The 18,611-nt window shown below is 44.3% G+C and overlaps 1 protein-coding gene across 11 annotated transcripts in view; it reads left to right on the top strand.

Moving 5' to 3' along the window:
* Nucleotides 1–4,039: 4,039 nt before the first annotated feature.
* HDAC8 (histone deacetylase 8) overlaps nucleotides 4,040–18,611 on the top strand; it is a 245,871-nt gene continuing 231,299 nt past the window's right edge. For 2 of the 11 annotated variants that reach the window (XR_001337671.4, XM_063601907.1), the window contains exons 1-4: nucleotides 4,064–5,151; nucleotides 5,711–5,763; nucleotides 11,205–11,335; nucleotides 12,060–12,201. Coding sequence is in view for 10 of the 11 variants with exons in the window: in XM_063601907.1 (XP_063457977.1) it covers nucleotides 4,927–5,151; nucleotides 5,711–5,763; nucleotides 11,205–11,335; nucleotides 12,060–12,201 (551 nt within the window). In the remaining variant the exon portion in view is untranslated. Of the gene's footprint in view, nucleotides 5,152–5,710; nucleotides 5,764–11,204; nucleotides 11,336–12,059; nucleotides 12,202–12,293; nucleotides 12,509–18,611 lie in introns of those variants that run through there. The other 9 variants (XM_008969176.4, XM_063601908.1, XM_008969171.4 and 6 more) reach the window with 9 other exon arrangements.

Here is an 18,611-nt window from a genome sequence, read left to right as displayed (position 1 = left end):
TAATTTTTAAAAAATACAGCCATCAATTTTTATTCTTATATTTGGTAGACATTCATTTCCTTTTTAACTTGAGTAACCTCAGGTGTTGGTTTGTCCAGGGCAGCCCCCATTTATGCCTGTTTTACTGGCATAATTATCAATAGCACTGTGTCACTCTCAAAAAATGTCTCAGTTTGAAAGATATGGTCACCCTATATTTAGCAGATGTGTGATTTCTTTTAAGGCTAAGCCAAAAAACCAAGAACTTATTCTCAAACCACTAGTAGTACTTGTGCAGTAGTGGTATAGGGGTAAGGATGACAGTAGGGGGAAACTCCCTTCCCCACCAAATATAGAAATATTTGGCATAATGGCTCTTAAATAACCAATATTTGAGCACATACCAAATGCCATTGTTATATAGGCACTTAGCGTGAGCCATTTTATCTTCACAATTGCCATGTAAGATAGATACTGCCATCTTACAAGTAAGCTACCTGAGGCACTGAGGGTTTAAGTAAATTGCCCCAAATCAATCATCTAATAAGTGATAGAGCTGGAAGTTGAACCCATGCAGTCTGACGCTAGCGATCACATTCTCAACAACGACACTCTCCAAGGAAAATGACATTAAGGGGGTGGTGTGACAAGGGTCAGTTGAAGACAGTTGAAGTGTCACTGGACAGATAGTGAAATGAGCAGAGAAGACTCTGCTCATTCACTGAAGGGTGGTGCCCTTGTAATGTGTTTGCCTCCCCTTCTGGGGAAAAGCAGGGGAAAGCACCAAAAAAATATGGCACAGCCCAACCTGAACTTACCGGTTCGAATGTTACTTTTAGCAATAATGATTGAGGAAAGTGAGTCAAGTAACTTGCCCTGGGTCACCACCATAGCAAGCTTTGAAGCCAAGATTCAACCTACTTCCTCTGACCTCAAGTCCTCCAACTGCAAATAAAGTGCATTGAGAAGGGTTTACTTCCCAGTTTAAGAACCATATGGGTGTTACGAATGTGGAAAATTGAGGTGAGGGACCTGTGGCATGATGTGTGCTCTTTCTTAACCATGAGCAAGCGTCTAGCCGCCCTTTGAGATTAGCTGCAAGAATAGGTTGCCAATTCCAGAGCATTGTGCGACAATTTATCTTTCTCCATAGCTGAATCATCTTGCCACATTGCATGGGGTACTTGGATAGTGTTTCCGGTTTAGAGCCATTCAGCTATTTGTTACTAGATCAGAAAGGACACATGAAACAATACCTTTTCATGTCACCCAAGAAGAGTCCAGAATTTAGGGTATCAGTTGACCAGTCTATCTCCTGCCCTCTTTCTGCTGCCTATCCCTGAAGGCCCAGAACAAGTCTCATTTCTCCTTATGTTGCCCGTCATCATGATCTCACCTTTCAGTCAACTCCTGTAGCTTCTCCTGTCTATAAACATGTGCAGTTTTCTCTTATCTTAAAAAAATTTCTGGGCTCCGATGTCCCCTCAAGCTGTTAGACTAACTCCTTCCTTTCACAATCACATTTTTTCAAAGAGGAAGCTACACTTAACTGTGTTGGCTTCACTTCTTAAACCCCCACAATCTGGCTTCCTCCCCTACCTCCTGTTTTGTTTTGTTCCATAGGGCACCAGTGAATTTCTAATGACAAAAAGGGGTCTTTGACCATTCCTTGTCTTCTTTCTGACATCTTTTTCTCCTCTAAACTCTTACACACAGGCATTTCCAAAAATGACACTCTTCTTCCTAGCTCAGAGGTCTTCACCAGAGTCTGGGGCAGGTTTTGTGACATGATCTGATTTACTTTTTTTTGGAGGTTCACTCTGGTGGCTGCAAAGATAATGGGTTGTAAGGCAGCAAGAATGGAAGCAAAGCCCAGTTGATACTGCAGAAAGTCTAAGTGAGAGATAATAGTATCCAGACTAGAGTGGTGGCAGTACAGAGTGAGAGAAGTGAATGTATTTAAGGCATGTCTTGGACGTAGAACCGATGGAAATTTCTGATGGACTGGATCTGCAGGTGAAGGAAAGGAAGAAACACAAATAACTCCCAGGTTTCTGACTTAGGCAACTGGATAGATGTTGGTATCTTTACTGAGCTATGAAAGATAGAAAAGAAGTGGAAAGAACTTGGGTGGGGAAATTGGGAGCTTGGTTTTGAAAATGTTGTTGGATATGACTGTTAGGCATCCCAGTGGAGAAAGCCACATCCCTTGCCTAGCTCAGCCACTCTTATGACTTCAGTTTTCTCCTCTTTATATGGAAAAGTGTGTGTGTGTGTGTGTGTGTGTGTATCACTGCAATTGTTTAACCCACTAATTTCTGAAACACTTTTCAACACTTTTAAAATCAGAATCTATGTCTATTCTGCCCTACTGTGTGAGTTCTTCCTCCCAATTGCCCTCTTTCTTATATTGCTACCTCTAGTCTTTTCTTTACCCTGAGTTTACATTTAAGAGTTTTCAGCAACCCTTTTCCATCTTCCTCCCTCTCACCAATATCCAAGTAATAAAAAAGTTCTGTTGAACCTACCCTGTACATTATTTCTCCTTTGTTCCCATTGCCCCCACCCTAGTTTAAAATCATTATCACTTCTTATTTGGACCATTGTGGCACTCTAACTGCCCCTAGCCTTTTAATGACTAATCTTTCCTACACACTGCTGCTATAGAAATCTTTTTTCCTTACTATTTCTGTCTAAATATGTTTTCCCATTTCCCACAGAATGTAGTCTATTCTCTTTAGCCTGGTATTCAATGTTCTTCATGATCTGGCCCTTTTAGCTAAACTCGACGAGAAATTTTCCCTTTTGTGTTACTGTTTATGCTGTTCATTCTAGTCAGCATGCCCTCTCCTGGCTCCCATCTTCACCAAGCAAAATCTTGCCCACCTCCTAACACCCTCTCAAATGCCATCAAAGATGAATTCTAGTTACCATTTATTAAATGCCAGTTATTTAGTACTTAATGCTCATTTATTAAGTAGGCTAAGCACCCTACATTCATTGTCTGACTCTGCATTGCCTTTGGTTTCTTGTGTACTTGCCCCATCTTCTGTATAAGAATGCAAATTCTGGCTGGGCGCGGTGGCTCACACTTGTAATCCCAGCACTTTGGGAGGCCGAGGCGGGCGGATCACGAGGTCAGGAGATAGAGACCACAGTGAAACCCCGTCTCTACTAAAAATAAAAAAATTAGCTGGGCGTGGTGGCGGGCGCCTGTAGTCCCAGCTACTTCGACAGGCTGAGGCAGGAGAATGGCATGAACCCGGGAGGCGGAGCTTGCAGCGAGAGGAGATCGCGCCACGGCACTCCAGCCTGGGCGACAGAGCAAGACTCCTCTGTCTCAAAAAAAAAAAAAAAAAAAAAAAAAAAAGAATGCAAATTCCTTGAGAGCAGAGATCACATCATAATTTATCTTTGAATCCTCAGCTGTACTGTACACTTAATATCAGATAAATGTTTGATGAACGAATGACTGCAGAGCTTTTAACTAGTTACTATGGGAAGACATAAATAAAAGAAACATAAGATCTTACATTCTAGTTACAGAGCACATCACCAAAACACCCCCAAGATTTTCAGAATAAGTATTGAAGGGATACAAAATGGAGGGTGAACAAAGTTATATCATAACACAAAGTCATCCTGGACGAATCAAGTTTATATAATAAAGGGAATGTTCAAAGGCTTCAGTGTCAGGCTGACCTAATTTTGAATTCCTACTTATCTGCTTGTTAAGTATGTGATTTTGAATGGTTGTTTCTCTAAACTGCATCTGTAAAATGGGTGTATTGCAACCTCCTTTATAGGACTGTTGCAAGGATGAAATGAGATAATATGGCCAATGTGCATGTCACAATCTTCAATAAATGTTTAAAGTCTAAAAAGCAAGCCAGACTTTAAATATAGTAAGGATATTAGGTTGTCCCAGTGGTGTTAGTCAGTCAGTTTAGGTTGCCATGAGAATTAAGAGCCTGAGCACTGGCCAGGTTTTATCAGATCATAGGGGCCTCCAGGAACCTCCAAATGCTGATGGTAATTCTAAAACCGCCTCAGATAGTCTTAAACTGGACCCTCACACCAAACCTAAAATATTTCCCTAATCTATGTTTAGCTGCAGAAACAAGAGGAGGTAGGAGGAGAAGAGCTGCAGTTTCCAAACACCACTGCTTGCAACCTTCCTACCACATGAATGTTCAAGGAGTTACATTTGACATCATTGCTTGATCGGAATCTACCAAGCAATTTCCACTGCACCAGCCAGTCTCTTGGGAAAGTACTATCAGATTTGCCAGAGTAAATTATTGAGATTGTTAACTCTCATGTGGACATGGATAGTTAATGATGAAAAGAAATGAACTATAAAATTGCATCACAGAATTTACTGTGTAAACTTTTCAAACCATTTGTGCCATTAAATAGCGCCCCCACCAAAAAAAAAAAAAAAAAAAGCCTATCCTTAGGATAGGCAGCTGATGTAGCTGGATGGTGGAGGCTCTAGGTGGCCACATTCTATCTGTGTTTATATGGTTAAATGGATGTGTTTGCAGATTGAAACAATTCATAAAGAGTTGAGGCTACTTTTTTTTTTTTTTTTTTTTGGTCTTAGCGCTGAAACTAAAAATCGCGGTTATTTTAGTGTTTAGCCCCGGCTCTTCCGTTGCTCAAACCTCCGGAAACTACATCTCCCAGCATGCTGTGAAACTGGTCTGACTTCATCTCAAATGGCCCCGTAGGGCAACAAGGATGGTTAGTTTTGACCCTACTTATTTGTGCCATAAAAACAATCGATCCTAATTGACAGCTATTTGGACTTTTACATCTGCCAAACCCTTTTCCTTGAACTGTGGTCACTAAATGAGGGGAGTCTGGTCTGGGAAGTCCCATCCATTCCTTCAATAGGATGGGGAGCGGTGATAGTGTCTCCGGCGATCTCAAGAATAGGAGGGAATGTTGACCAGGGAGCACCGCTGCGGCCGATCAGAGGAGCAGGAACTAGAACCCTGGCCGAGTCCGAAAAAAGCCAGATCTAGAAGGTGGCTGCGGAACGGTTTTAAGCGGAAGATGGAGGAGCCGGAGGAACCGGCGGACAGTGGGCAGTCGCTGGTCCCGGTTTATATCTATAGTCCCGAGTATGTCAGTATGTGTGACTCCCTGGCCAAGATCCCCAAACGGGTAAGGGAAGTCGGGATGAAAGACCATGGGCTTTTGGGGTGGGGGTGGGGGTGGGGGTGGGGGTGGGGGCGGTGGACGAAAGAGCGTTAGGAAGCGGAGAGGACACTGGGCTGGGGGAAATCTTCAGAAATTTCGAGTAGCTGTATCAGATACCTAAAGCTGTATCAGAAGGAAGTGTTCTCATATCGTTTCTGAGAGCGCAGCATGTCTCTTCGGGACGTCCAATGGACAGGTAGGAGTGGGGGAGGGGGTACGGAGGAGGGGAGAGGACGCAGTTTCCACTCATAGGGGACCGCTGAAGTCGTGGGAAAACAAGCTGCAGGGGGAAGGTGTTCCATCACCTGCCTAAGGCCCGGTAGCTTTCACCTTAGTGATTTTGATACTTTGTATCTGTATTGTCTAAAGTGTATTGTAACTGTTAACAGAAGGGAAGCCAGTTGAAACAAAATTAATCCGTTCCTTTGTTCAGGATGGTGAGATTGACGGGGATTTTGCTGAATTAAACTTTAAAGAGACTATTTCTGCTTTTCTTTTTTTTTTTTTACGCTGATGTTTTTAGGCCAGTATGGTGCATTCTTTGATTGAAGCATATGCACTGCATAAGCAAATGAGGTAAGTTGTCTTTCTTGAACATAGCCCTGAAGCTAGGTGTTCGTAGCCTTAATATCCTGCTTCACAGTGGGGCAAGGAAAAGAATGGTCTTTTGAAAAAATTATTTTAGCTTTCTGTGAAAGTATTCACAGTGTTTGTAATCTGCCTGTAATCCCAAGAAAGCTCTTGAAGAATTAAGAAAACTTGGGGGGCCGAGAGCATGGCTCACGCCTGTAATCCCAGCACTTTGGGAGGCCTAGGTGGGTGGATCGCCTGAGGTCAGTAATTTGAGACCAGCCTGCCCAACATGGCAAAACCCCGTTTCTATTAAAAATACAAAAAAATTAGCCGCCGGGCGTGGTAGCGGGCGCCTGTAATCCCAGCTACTCGGGAGGCTGAGGCAGGAGAATCGCTTGAACCCCGGAGGTGAAGGTTGCAGTGAGCCGAGATTGCACAATTGCACTACAGCCTGGGCAACAAGAGTGAAACTCCGTCTCAAAAAAAAAAAAAAGAAAAAGAAAAAAGAAAGAAAGAAAGAAAAAAAGAAAAAGGAAAGAAAACTTGGGACAGGGGAGTGGAAAGTGCAGGAAGCAGTTAAGGTTCATTAGAAATACAGCTCGATTGCTTGGTTAAGTATCCCAGGGGTAGGTGCAGTGCATTGTGGAGATTTTGAGTACATTTGGATATTAAAACCTGTCTCATACAAAAAGGTGTTCAGCTAGGAGGTGTTCCATTTTTCTTTTGATTTCGTTTCATTCTAAGCCAGATTTGAGGGTGTGAGTTCAACCTAAGACTTTTAGACAACCCACCACCAGCACCAAACTTTAATGGGTGAGGCTGGAGACAGATCAAGACCAAAGAAGGCCGGGCGTGGTGGCTCACGCCTGTAATCCTAGTACTTTGGGAGGCTGAGGCAGGCGGATCATGAGCTCAGGAGATCAAGACCATCCTGGCTAACACGGTGAAACCCCGTCTCTACTAAAAATACAAAAAATTAGCTGGGCGTGGTGGCAGGCGCCTGTAGTCCCAGCTACTCGGGAGGCTGAGGCAGGAGAATGGTGTGAACCCGAGAGGCGGAGCTTGCAGTGAGCCGAGATTGCGCCACTGCACCCCAACCTGGGTGACAGAGTGAGACTCTGTCTCAAAAAACAAACAAACAAAAAAGACCAAAGAAAACTGCTAAGACTGCGCCAGAACTCAAGAGAGAGCTGTTTCTTCCAAAAACATGAACTTGCTGTTTATTGCCATTTCTGTATTTGATGCCGTTATAAGAGCAACTATAACCCTGCCACATATAGGATTACTTATGACAATTTCTGGCCAAATAGGTGAGTGCTCATACCAGCTAGTGTGCTATGCTTCATTTATCTCCCAGAAGGTAGTGTAATAATAGGCTTTCAGATTTTTTTTTTTTAATTTATTTTTTTATTGATAATTCTTGGGTGTTTCTCACAGAGGGGGATTTGGCAGGGTCATGGGACAATAGTGGAGGGAAGGTCAGCAGATAAACAAGTGAACAAAGGTCTCTGGTTTTCCTAGGCAGAGGACCCTGCGGCCTTCCACAGTGTTTGTGTCCCTGGTTACTTGAGATTAGGGAGTGGTGATGACTCTTAACGAGCATGCTGCCTTCAAGCATCTGTTTAACAAAGCACATCTTGCACCACCCTTAATCCATTTAACCCTGAGTGGACACAGCACATGTTTCAGAGAGCACAGGGTTGGGGGTAAGGTCACAGATCAACAGGATCCCAAGGCAGAAGAATTTTTCTTAGTACAGAACAAAATGAAAAGTCTCCCATGTCTACTTCTTTCTACACAGACGCGGCAACCATCCGATTTCTCAATCTTTTCCCCACCTTTCCCGCCTTTCTATTCCACAAAGCCGCCATTGTCATCCTGGCCTGTTCTCAATGAGCTGTTGGGCACACCTCCCAGACGGGGTGGTGGCCGGGCAGAGGGGCTCCTCACTTCCCAGTAGGGGCGGCCGGGCAGAGGCGCCCCTCACCTCCCGGATGGGGCAGCTGGCCGGGCAGGGGGCTGACCCCCCCACCTCCCTCCCGGATGGGGCGGCTGGCCGGGCGGGGGGCTGACCCCCCCACCTCCCTCCCGGACGGGTCGGCTGGCCGGGCGGTGGGGCTGACCCCCCCACCTCCCTCCCGGACGAGGTGGCTGGCCGGGAAGAGGGGCTCCTCACTTCCCAGTAGGGGCGGCCGGGCAGAGGCGCGCCTCACCTCCCGGACGGGGTGGCTGGCCGGGCGGGGGGCTGACCCCCCCACCTCCCTCCCGGACGGGGCGGCTGGCCAGGCGGGGGGCTGACCCCCCCACCTCCCTCCCGGACGGGGCGGCTGGCCGGGCAGGGGGCTGACCCCCCCACCTCCCTCCCGGACGGGGCGGCTGGCTGGGCAGAGGGGCTCCTCACTTCCCAGTAGGAGTGGCCGGGCAGAGGTGCCCCTCACCTCCCAGACAGGGCGGCTGTCCGGGCGGGGGGCTGACCCCCCCACCTCCCTCCCAGACGGGGCGGCTGGCCAGGCGGGGGGCTGACCCCCCCACCTCCCTCCCGGACGGGGCGGCTGGCCGGGCGGGGGGCTGACCCCCCACCTCCCTCCCGGACGGGGCGGCTGGCCGGGCAGAGGGGCTCCTCACTTCCCAGTAGGGGCGGCCGGGCAGAGGCGCCCCTCACCTCCCAGACAGGGCGGCTGGCCGGGCGAGGGGCTGACCCCCACCCACCTCCCTCCCGGATGGGGCGGCTGGCCGGGCGGGGGGCTGACCCCCCCACCTCCCTCCCGGACGGGGTGGCTGCCGGGCAGAGACGCTCCTCACTTCCCAGATGGGGTGGCTGCCGGGCGGAGAGGCTCCTCACTTCTCAGACGGGGCGCCTGCCGGGCGGAGGGGCTCCTCACTTCTCAGACGGGGCGGCCGGGCAGAGACGCTCCTCACCTCCCAGACGGGGTCGCGGCCGGGCAGAGGCGCTCCTCACATCCCAGCTGGGGCGGTGGGGCAGAGGCGCTCCCCACATCTCAGACGATGTGCGGCCGGGCAGAGACGCTCCTTACTTCCTAGATGTGATGGCGGCCGGGAAGAGGCGCTCCTCACTTCCTAGATGGGATGGCGGCCGGGCGGAGACGCTCCTCACTTTCCAGACTGGGCAGCCAGGCAGAGGGGCTCCTCACATCCCAGACGATGGGCGGCCAGGCAGAGACACTCCTCACTTCCCGGATGGGGTGGCGGCTGGGCAGAGGCTGCAATCTCGGCACTTTGGGAGGCCAAGGCAGGCGGCTGGGAGGTGGAGGTTGTAGCGAGCCGAGATCACGCCACTGCACTCCAGCCTGGGCACCACTGAGCACTGAGTGAACGAGACTCTGTCTGCAATCCCGGCACCTCGGGAGGCCGAGGCTGGCGGATCACTCGCGGTTAGGGGCTGGAGACCAGCCCGGCCAACACAGCGAAACCCCGTCTCTACCAAAACCAGTCAGGCGTGGCGGCACGTGCCTGCAATCGCAGGCACTCGGCAGGCTGAGGCAGGAGAATCAGGCAGGGAGGTTGCAGTGAGCCGAGATGGCAGCAGTACAGTCCAGCTTCGGCTCCGCATGAGAGGGAGACCGTGGAAAGAGAGGGAGACCGTGGGGAGAGGGAGAGGGAGAGGGAGAGGAGGGAGAGGGAGAGGGATTTCAGATTTTATCCTTATTATTAACAAAATCATTTTGTACCTTTTAAAGGGAATTTTTAAGCCTTTTTTTTTTGATGGAGTCTTGCTTTGTCGCGCAGGCTGGAGTGCAGTGGCGCGATCTCGGCTCATTGCAACCTCCGCCTCCCAGGTTCAAGCGATTCTCCTGCCTCAGCCTCCCGAGTAGCTGGGACTACAGGCACGTGTCACCACACCCATTTTAAGCCATTTTTTAACCCATATGGTTTGGTTAACATAGTAACTATATGCCTTCCATTAAAGTTATTTAACATTTCAAAAAATTATTTTATGACAAACAAGATATCAAAGCAAAGCAAAACTGTCCAGTTTGCTTACTGTTAAATAGGGAGGTTTTCAGTAAGTGTTTTTTAACATTTACCAAAATAAATGGAAGGGTACTAGAAGAGGGAGCTTTTAGGACTGGGAAATTTGGTCCAAGATATTACAAAATTTTTATTTTAATGGATAGATTTTTCACCTCTGGTGGTATAGATTTGTCTTCTTTAAGAAGAAGCAAGAATTCTTGGGTCTTGGCTATGTATTTCACTTTTGAGGCCAAACCACAGGATTTCTTCCAGCTACCTTGGTGATAGTAGTAGCCTGTACAGTCGTATTAATTCATCGTAAACTCGTGGCTGTGTTCCCATTCAGCAGACATTTAAAACCACTGCTGCCTCCCTGTGGCCCAGGTCAGGGCTCCTTCAACTTGAATGTGTATATGAATCACCTTAAAATGTGTCATCTTGTTTAAAAATCATCATGTTAAAATACAAATTCTGACTCAGGTCTGAGGCAAGTCTGAAGTTCTGCATTTCTAACAAGCACCCAGGGAATGCTGATGCTCCTGGTCTATGGACCACCCTTTAAGTGGCAAGGGCTAGAGAACAGTAGTGGCAGCTGTGGGGTCAAGAAGAGGAAATGGGGAATAGGCAGCTAGAGGTTAGATGTGGTGAGGCCTCTTATTGGGTTAGCTCCCTTTATTCCCTCACTCGCTTCTATTTGTCATTTTTCGTGAGGAGTAGGTTGAGAGGTTCTGAGTGAAGTCCAGTTCCAACCATTTTGCCCCTTCTCGCCTCACTCTCAGAGGCAGATAGTAGGGTCCAAGTCTAGAAACATTACATTTTGGGTTGCCCATTTTTTATCTGTTAATAGAATGATAGTTATCCACCAAGCATTTTTGTATGTGTTATCCTTTTATCTTCACATAAGTCCCATAAAGTTCCCCATTTTACAAATAAGAAAACTGAACTACAGAACAGTCGACTTATCTGAGGTTATAGAGCTAGTAAGTACAGAGTTAGGACAGGAACCCAATTCTCTGACTCCAAATCTGACTCCAAATTCAAAATGCATGATAACATAGCTGCCTATTAAAATAAAGATATAGCTGAAAGGATTAGATAGCCCAATTCGCGACTGGTTCAAATGAAAATATCCCTGCCTACTAGTTTGTCCTGAAAGTTGTAACTCACAGGGTAAAGTCTGTCTGATACCTGATTATTTGTTTAACTTGAATATAATTACTTTTGTTTACTTACCTATAAACTCAAGGGAAAATCTATCTTCTTGCCCCTTATTAATAGAGTCACTACTGTAGATGTGAGGCAGTGAAGACCGCACAGTGCAATGGAAGAACAGAATGTGTTTATTACTCCAGCCTATTGGAACCAGAAGTTGAGACGTATTTTCTTCTCAGACTGCTGGCTTCTGTTTCTAGCTTCTGGCATACACTGGGTCTGACTCACTGACCTCTCTTTGTTCTCTCTGTTATTATTAGGATAGTTAAGCCTAAAGTGGCCTCCATGGAGGAGATGGCCACCTTCCACACTGATGCTTATCTGCAGCATCTCCAGAAGGTCAGCCAAGAAGGCGATGATGATCATCCGGACTCCATAGAATATGGGCTAGGTAAAGTCATTACCAGGCAGTGTTGGGAGATGGACAGACTAATTTTTTTTATAACTTGTATGATTTTTAAAATATTTTTTCATTAAGAAATCATGTGTTAACTGTCAATCTTAATCTTTTGGTTTAGCCACATATAACTCACTAAACAAGCAAACCATATGAGTTGAGCAAAACCACATGAAGGGTTAGATGAAAGAAAACCTTTCAGTTGCTTATGCCCTACTGGCAGTGCTCAGATCTGGTCTGGCTGTATATATGCTGATTTAGCTGTCCTGTGACCTTATATTTTAACTGGAGTACAGATTTATGTTCTGGCTAAGTTTTTGTACCTCACCCCTCATTAAACAGCTGCATTTTTTAAAACTGTAAGTGATCTGCAGGATAGTCTAGAAAAACAGCATGGTTTAGCAGAGGAACATTGAACTGGGGGGTCAACAGAGCTGGGTCCCAAGCCTGGCTCTGTGTGACCACTGACAAGACACATCACCTCTCAGGCTTGATTTCTCTATCTGTAGCCTGTGACTAGTTCATCAGGAGGGTTTATCCTTTCTAGCTCTAACCTTTTAAAATATTATATCCCCAACATTGGAGTTGTTTCTGTCTCAGTTGGAGCTGATATTAGCACAGTGGCTTTTTAGTAGGTTAGGTTGTTGTCACACCTCAACCTATTCCTCCTCTTTTTCCAGTTCACCTTTTAACCAGCTCTTCTGATTTTTGCCCTAAGGTTATGACTGCCCAGCCACTGAAGGGATATTTGACTATGCAGCAGCTATAGGAGGGGCTACCATCACAGCTGCCCAATGCCTGATTGACGGAATGTGCAAAGTAGCAATTAACTGGTCTGGAGGGTGGCATCATGCAAAGAAGTAAGAAAATGACCTTTCTGTTTTCTGACTCTTTCCTTGAGTCAGTTTCTCAGTTATGTAAACTCTTATGCTTATTGTATTGACATTTACAGAGAGACGTGTGTGTATGTGGCACTTTACAAGGCATTCTGAAGAAATCCAAGTGAAATAGAAAAAAGATTACCTAATATAGTGGAAAGCACACTGCTCAAAGTCAGGACACCTGGGCTCTACACCTGGTTTTTCTAACTTGGCTAACTGACTTGGACTGATTACCCTCCCTAGGCCTCAGTTTCTTCATCAATAAAATGAACAAAGGATACAACTAGACAGTCTCTAAATTCCTTTTCGGCTTTCTAGAAATTCCCCTGTCTTCGAGGGACTTACAGTCTAGAAACATTAACAAAATTAGAATAGAGAACAACATTAGTTATGGTACCAATGGAATATATGTATGAGCTGAAGAGACTTATCAGTAGAAAGAAATTAATCATGGAAGTCTTGGCAGAAGTGAATTTTAGAGCTAGTTCTTAAAAGAAGTGGCAAACAGATTTTTAAAAAGGTGGAAAATTGACGCTAATAGGTTTAAAACAAAAGGCTGAAGAATCAAGAGGAGGGCTCATGCTTCTCTAATGAAAGTAGCAACCCAGAGGTAGATGTCTCTCAAAGACAAAGGGCTTGTGAAAAGGCTCTTCCTAGGTGCTTCTTGGAGTTAGAGGAGAAGTCCTTTGGAGTGTTTGTTTGTTTATTTGTTTGTTTGTTTTTGAGACAGACTCTCGCCCTGTCGCTCAGGCTGGAGTGCAGTGGCGCGATCTCAGCTTACTGCCACCTCCGCCTTCCCAGTTCAAGTGATTCTCCTGCCTCAGCCTCCTGAGTAGCTGGAATTACAGGCACCCGCCATCATGCCCAGCTAATTTTTGTATTTTTGTAGAGACAGGGTTTCACCACGTTGGCCAGGCTGGTCTTAAACTCCTGACCTCAGGTGATCTGCCTGCCTCAGCCTCCCAAAGTGCTGGGATTACAGGGGTGAGCCACCGCGCCTGGCCACCTTCTAGAGTTTTATGTTAACATGTCAAACTGCAGTAGTCTGTCTGAGAAGGATTGCTGGGCCCTCCTTCAGCATTTGGGACTTTGTTTGATATTTCTGTAGTACTTAATCCACATTGAAGAAGAAGGATTTTTTAAACTCTGAATTTATCGATCCTCTGTCTGAGAGAAATGAAGCCACTGTGGTAGTAACTGCCAGTGCATCACTCAGGAATCAATTGTTCATGCAATCAACCGTGACCTTAGGTGCTCTTAGGTCAAGAGAAAACAACACTTTGTTTTTCAGAATAAAACACAGCACAACTTCAGCATATGCAGGTTAAGATAATAACAGAATTTTTTCCATCAAATTGACAGATTTTGTGGCCAAGGAAGTCCTTGAAAAAGTTTACTGCTAGAATTTACTAGTTAGGCAACAGAGCAAAGGAAACCAATGTTTTAGTAATGAGTCTTACATGGTTTTAAAAACAGAGACAAGCTGCCTTTTGTTAGCTTTTGCTTGCTTGCCTGCTTCCTTTTTTCTTGCTTTGTTTGTTTGTTTGTTTTTTGTTTTTTGTTTTTTAATAAAGACAATGTCTCCCTATGTTGCCCAGGCTGATCTTGAACTCCTGGGCTCAAGGGATCCTCCATCCTCAGCCTCCCAAGGTGCTGGCATTACAGGTATGTGCCACCACACCTGGCCTCTTTCTTTCTTTCTTGTTTTGTTTTTTTCGAGACAGAGTCTCTCTCTGTCACCAAGGCTGGAGTGCAGTGGTGCAATCATAGCTCACTGCAGTCTCAAACTCCTGGGTTCAAGGGATCTGCCCACCTCAGCCTTCTAGGTAGCTAGGACTACAGGCACGTGCCACCATGCTTGGATAATTTTTGTATTTTTTGTAGAGATGAGGTCTTGCTATGTTGCCCAGCCTGGTCTCAAATTCCTGGCCTCAAGTGATCCTCCCACCTTGGCCTCCCAAAGTGCTGGCATTACACATGACAGCCACTGCACACCGCCTGCCTTTTTTTAAGTTCAAAATAAAGACAATGACTGCTAGGAGAAAAAAAATGACCCTCTCCCCTCCCAGGTGCAGAGTGAAAGGAGAAGCTAAGCTTCTCTGAACGAAAGACTTCTAGGTCCTCTTGGGCTTAGCAAGTTGAGAAGAAAAGTAGTGTGGCTTCATAGAAAAGGCTTGCTTCTATGAATGACATCCAGCTTATTATGCAATTAAATTAACTGCAGAAGGCCTACTAGGGCCTGGGTCATTTTCCAGTGGAGTACTCTGCTTCTTATTACTGTTTTGCTGCCAAAGGAAGTACACTCTGTCTTGACCCAATCACGACTGCTTCTGGGCTGCACACAGACATGGGGATACCCACATATATCGCCTTAACTGTTGCAGACATCTTTCAGCTGATCCTGCATGGAAACGGACATGCCTGTGATAAATATAAATTACAGAGTCTCTAGAGATTGCCCCAGTTTAGGTCTGAATTCCAGGGTGTTCTTGGCATAACTAGAACCTCTCTGTAGATGGACTACAGGCATTTAGGCCACAAACTTACATCTAGCCAACATTTACCTATTATAATCACAATATTTGCTTAAACTTCCCATCTGCAAATATATGTACAGATTCATACATGCCATTTATTCATTGAACAAGCATTGATAAAGCACCTACTATATGTCAAATGTATGTTTATCATCACCAGTAAGCAGAGATATAGAAATTGAAGCAAGATATATTGTTTCCCCTACCAAGTTTGAAAAAGATTCTTTATTTCAAAATATCCAGGTGGTGGAAGGATTACAGTGAAATTAGTACAACCCCTTTTGAAAACTTTGGAAGTGTTAAGAATGGGAAAAAATGTTCATACCAGTTGGCCCAGTAACAATATTCTTGGCAATCTGTTCTAAGGAAATAAACCAATTCTACCTGCAAGAAATTTATATCTTAGGAGTAAGACAGCAAATAATTGCATTTGAAAGCTAAAAAAGGATGATTCTCAAAGAATATTCTACAAAAGAAGAGTAACAAAGGACTAATACTATTAGATATTAAGCATCCAAAACTACAATAATGAAAACACTGGTACAAAAATTAGACAGATAGGTTATAGTACACCCCCCACCCCAACAAAGAGACCAATTATATAGAATTTAATCTATTACAAAGGATGCATTGCAAGTGAATGGGAGTTGAAAGGTCTGTTGAGTAAATGAATGGTATTGTGACAGCTTGTACCATTATACCCTCATCTACTGTAATAAACTAAAATGAGTGACAGCTAGATTGAAAAGTTAAATATTTAAAAAAGCAAATTTTAAACACTAGAGTGAATGGATATTTATCAAGCTTCTAAAGGGGAAGAATTTTCTAAGCTTAGAATGTAATTTTTTAAAATCACAAAGGAAAAGATCAAACCTGACTGTACAAAATTTTAAAACCAAAATAACTTTTAAAAGGTTTTTTGGCTATTTTCAAAATCTAAACACAGACTGAAAAAGCCTATGTATCATAAATATGACAAAGTGTAACAGGCTTGTATTATCTAACCCACTCCTACAATATAATGTATAAGAAGAAATCTGCACAAAGAACACGAATAGAAAATTTACAAAGGAGTTTAAGGACAACTGGAAAACATCGGAAAATGTTCATCACTACTAATCAAAGAAATGTAAATTAAAACCATTAGGTAAGCCTCTTTTTTTTGAGACAGAATCTCAGCTCTGTCGTCCAGGCTGGAGTGCAATGGTGTGATCTCGGCTCACTGCATCCTCTGCCTCCCGGGTTCAAGCGATTCTCCTGCCTCAGCCTCTTGAGTAGCTGGGATTACAGGCGCGTGCCACCATGCCCGGCTAATTTTTTTATTTTTAGTAGAGACGGGGTTTCACCGTGTTGGTCAGGCTGGTCTCGAACTCCTGACCTCATGATCTGCCCGCCTCGGCCTCCCAAGGTGCTGGGATTACAGGCATGAGCCACCACTTTTTAAGCCTAAATTTAACAGAATTGAAAAAGATGGTACTCAGTTTCCTAGTGAGTGTGGTTTGGAAGAAAGCATTTTGGTAGCCAATGTGTATTAATGCCCTTTGATCGGGTAATCTTACTTCTGGGAATGTGGCCTAATTTTTTTTTTAAATATGGGAAACAAACTATTTTCATGAAGGTATTTATCAGTGTTATTTATAAAATTTTAAAAACTAAAATAACATGAATGCCTAGCAATAAAGGAATGGTGAATCTACTCCTTAGAATATTATCCTATTGTTTTACTGTTTTCCTTCTGTGCAAAAGCTTTTTGTTTTTATTTATTTATTTATTATTTACTTACGAGACAGGGTCTTGCTCTGTCGCCCAGGCTGGAGTGCAGTTGCACGGTCTCGGCTCACTGCAACCTCTGCTCCCCAAAGGTCAAGCAATCCTCCCACATCAGCCTCCTGAGTAGCTGGGACTACAGGCACATACCACCACACCTGGCTTTTTTTGTAGAGATGGGGTCTTGCCATGTTGTCCAGGCTGGTCTCTAACTCCTGGGCTCAAGCAATCAGCCCACTTTGCCCTCCCAAAGTGCTGGGATTACAGTTGTGTGCCACCATGCCCAGCCTTATGCTATTATTTTAAATAATGATTATAAGGATTATAGGAAACTTCAGATAAATACTTTATGTGTGTCAATAAAAAAGCAGGTCTTGGCTGGGCGCAGTGGCTCATGCCTGTAATCCAAGCACTTTGGGAGGCCGAGGCAGGTGGATCACCTGAGGTCAGGAGTTCAAGACCAGCCTGGCCAACATGGTGAAACCTTGTCTCTACTAAAAATACAAAAATTAGCCGGGTGTGGTGGCGGGCACCTGTAATCCCAGCTACTCGGGAGGCTGAGGCAGGAGAATCGCTTGAACCCAGGAGGCAGAGGTTGCGGAGAGCCGAGATCGTGCCACTGCACACCAGCCTGGGTGACAGAGTGAGACTGTGTCTCAGAAAAAAAAAAAAAGAAAAAAAACAGATCTTAAAAATGTATGCACATTGTAATCACAGCTTTGTAAAACATATATGAAGAAAAAAAGACTGGTGGGAATGATAACAATGGTTATCTTAGACTAACAATAATATAGTGGCAGAATTATTTTTTTCTCCCAAATATTATCTTTTATTTTTTAATTTAATTTTCTTTTTACAACTTTATATATATATTTCTTTATTTCAATAGGCTTTTGGAGAACAGGTGGCGTTTGGTTACATGAGTAAGTTATTTAGTAGTGATTTCTGAGCTTTTGGTGCACCCATCACCCAAGCAGTGTACACTGTACCCATTGTGTAGTCTTTTATCCCTTATCACCCCTCATCCTTTCCCCTGAGTCCCCAAAGTCTAATGTGTTGTTCTTATGCCTTTGTGTCCTTATAGCTCATCTTCCACATGAATGAGAACATACGACGTTTGGTTTTCCATTCCTGAGTTACTTCACTTAGAATAATAGTCTCCAATTCCATCCATGTTGCTATGAATGCCATTATCTCATTCCTTTTTATGGCTGAGTAGTATTCCATGGTGTATATATAAAACATTTTCTTTATCCACTTGTTGATTGATGGGCATTTGGGCTGGTTCCATATTTTTGCATTTGCAAATTGTGCTGCTATAAACATGCGTGTGCAAGTATCTTTTTCGTATAATGACTTCTTTTTTTCTGGGTGGATACCTAGTAGTGGGATTGCTAAATCAAATGGTAGATCTACTTTTAGTTCTTTAAGGAGTCTCCACACTGTTTTCCATAGAGATTGTACTAGTTTACATTCCCACCAGCAGTGTAAAAGTGTTCCCTTTTCACCACATCCATAACAACATCTATTATTTTTTGATTTTTTGATTATGGCCATTCTTGCAGGAGTGAGGTAGTATCACATTGTGGTTTTGATTTGCATTTTCCTGATCGCTAGTGATGTTGAGCATTTTTTCATATGTTTGTTGGCCATTTGTATATCTTCTTTTGAGAATTGTCTATTCATGTCCTTAGCTCACTTTTTAGTGGGATTATTTGCTTTTTTCTTGCTGATTTGTTTGAGTTCTTTGTAATTCTGGATATTGGTCCTCTGTCAGATGTATAGATTGTGAAGATTTTCTCCCACTCTGTGGGTTGTTTGTTAACTCTGCTGATTATTTCTTTTGCTGTGCAGAAGCATTTTAGCTTAATTATGTTTCATCTATTTATCTTTATTTTTGTTGTATTTGTTTTTGGGTCTTTGGTCATGAATTCTTTGCCTAAGCCAATGTCTAGAAGGGTTTTTCCAATGTTATCTTCTAGAATTTTTATAGTTTCAGGTCTTAGATTTAAGTCTTTGATCCATCTCGAGTTGATTTTTTGATAAGGTGAGAGATGGGGATCCAGTTACATTCTTCTACATGTG

The sequence above is a fragment of the Pan paniscus genome, chromosome X (assembly GCF_029289425.2).
Source record: "Pan paniscus chromosome X, NHGRI_mPanPan1-v2.0_pri, whole genome shotgun sequence".
In the NCBI taxonomy this organism is placed as follows: domain Eukaryota; kingdom Metazoa; phylum Chordata; class Mammalia; order Primates; family Hominidae; genus Pan; species Pan paniscus.
Note: the sequence above shows the minus strand (reverse complement) of the source record. Positions and strands in the feature narration are given on the sequence as shown.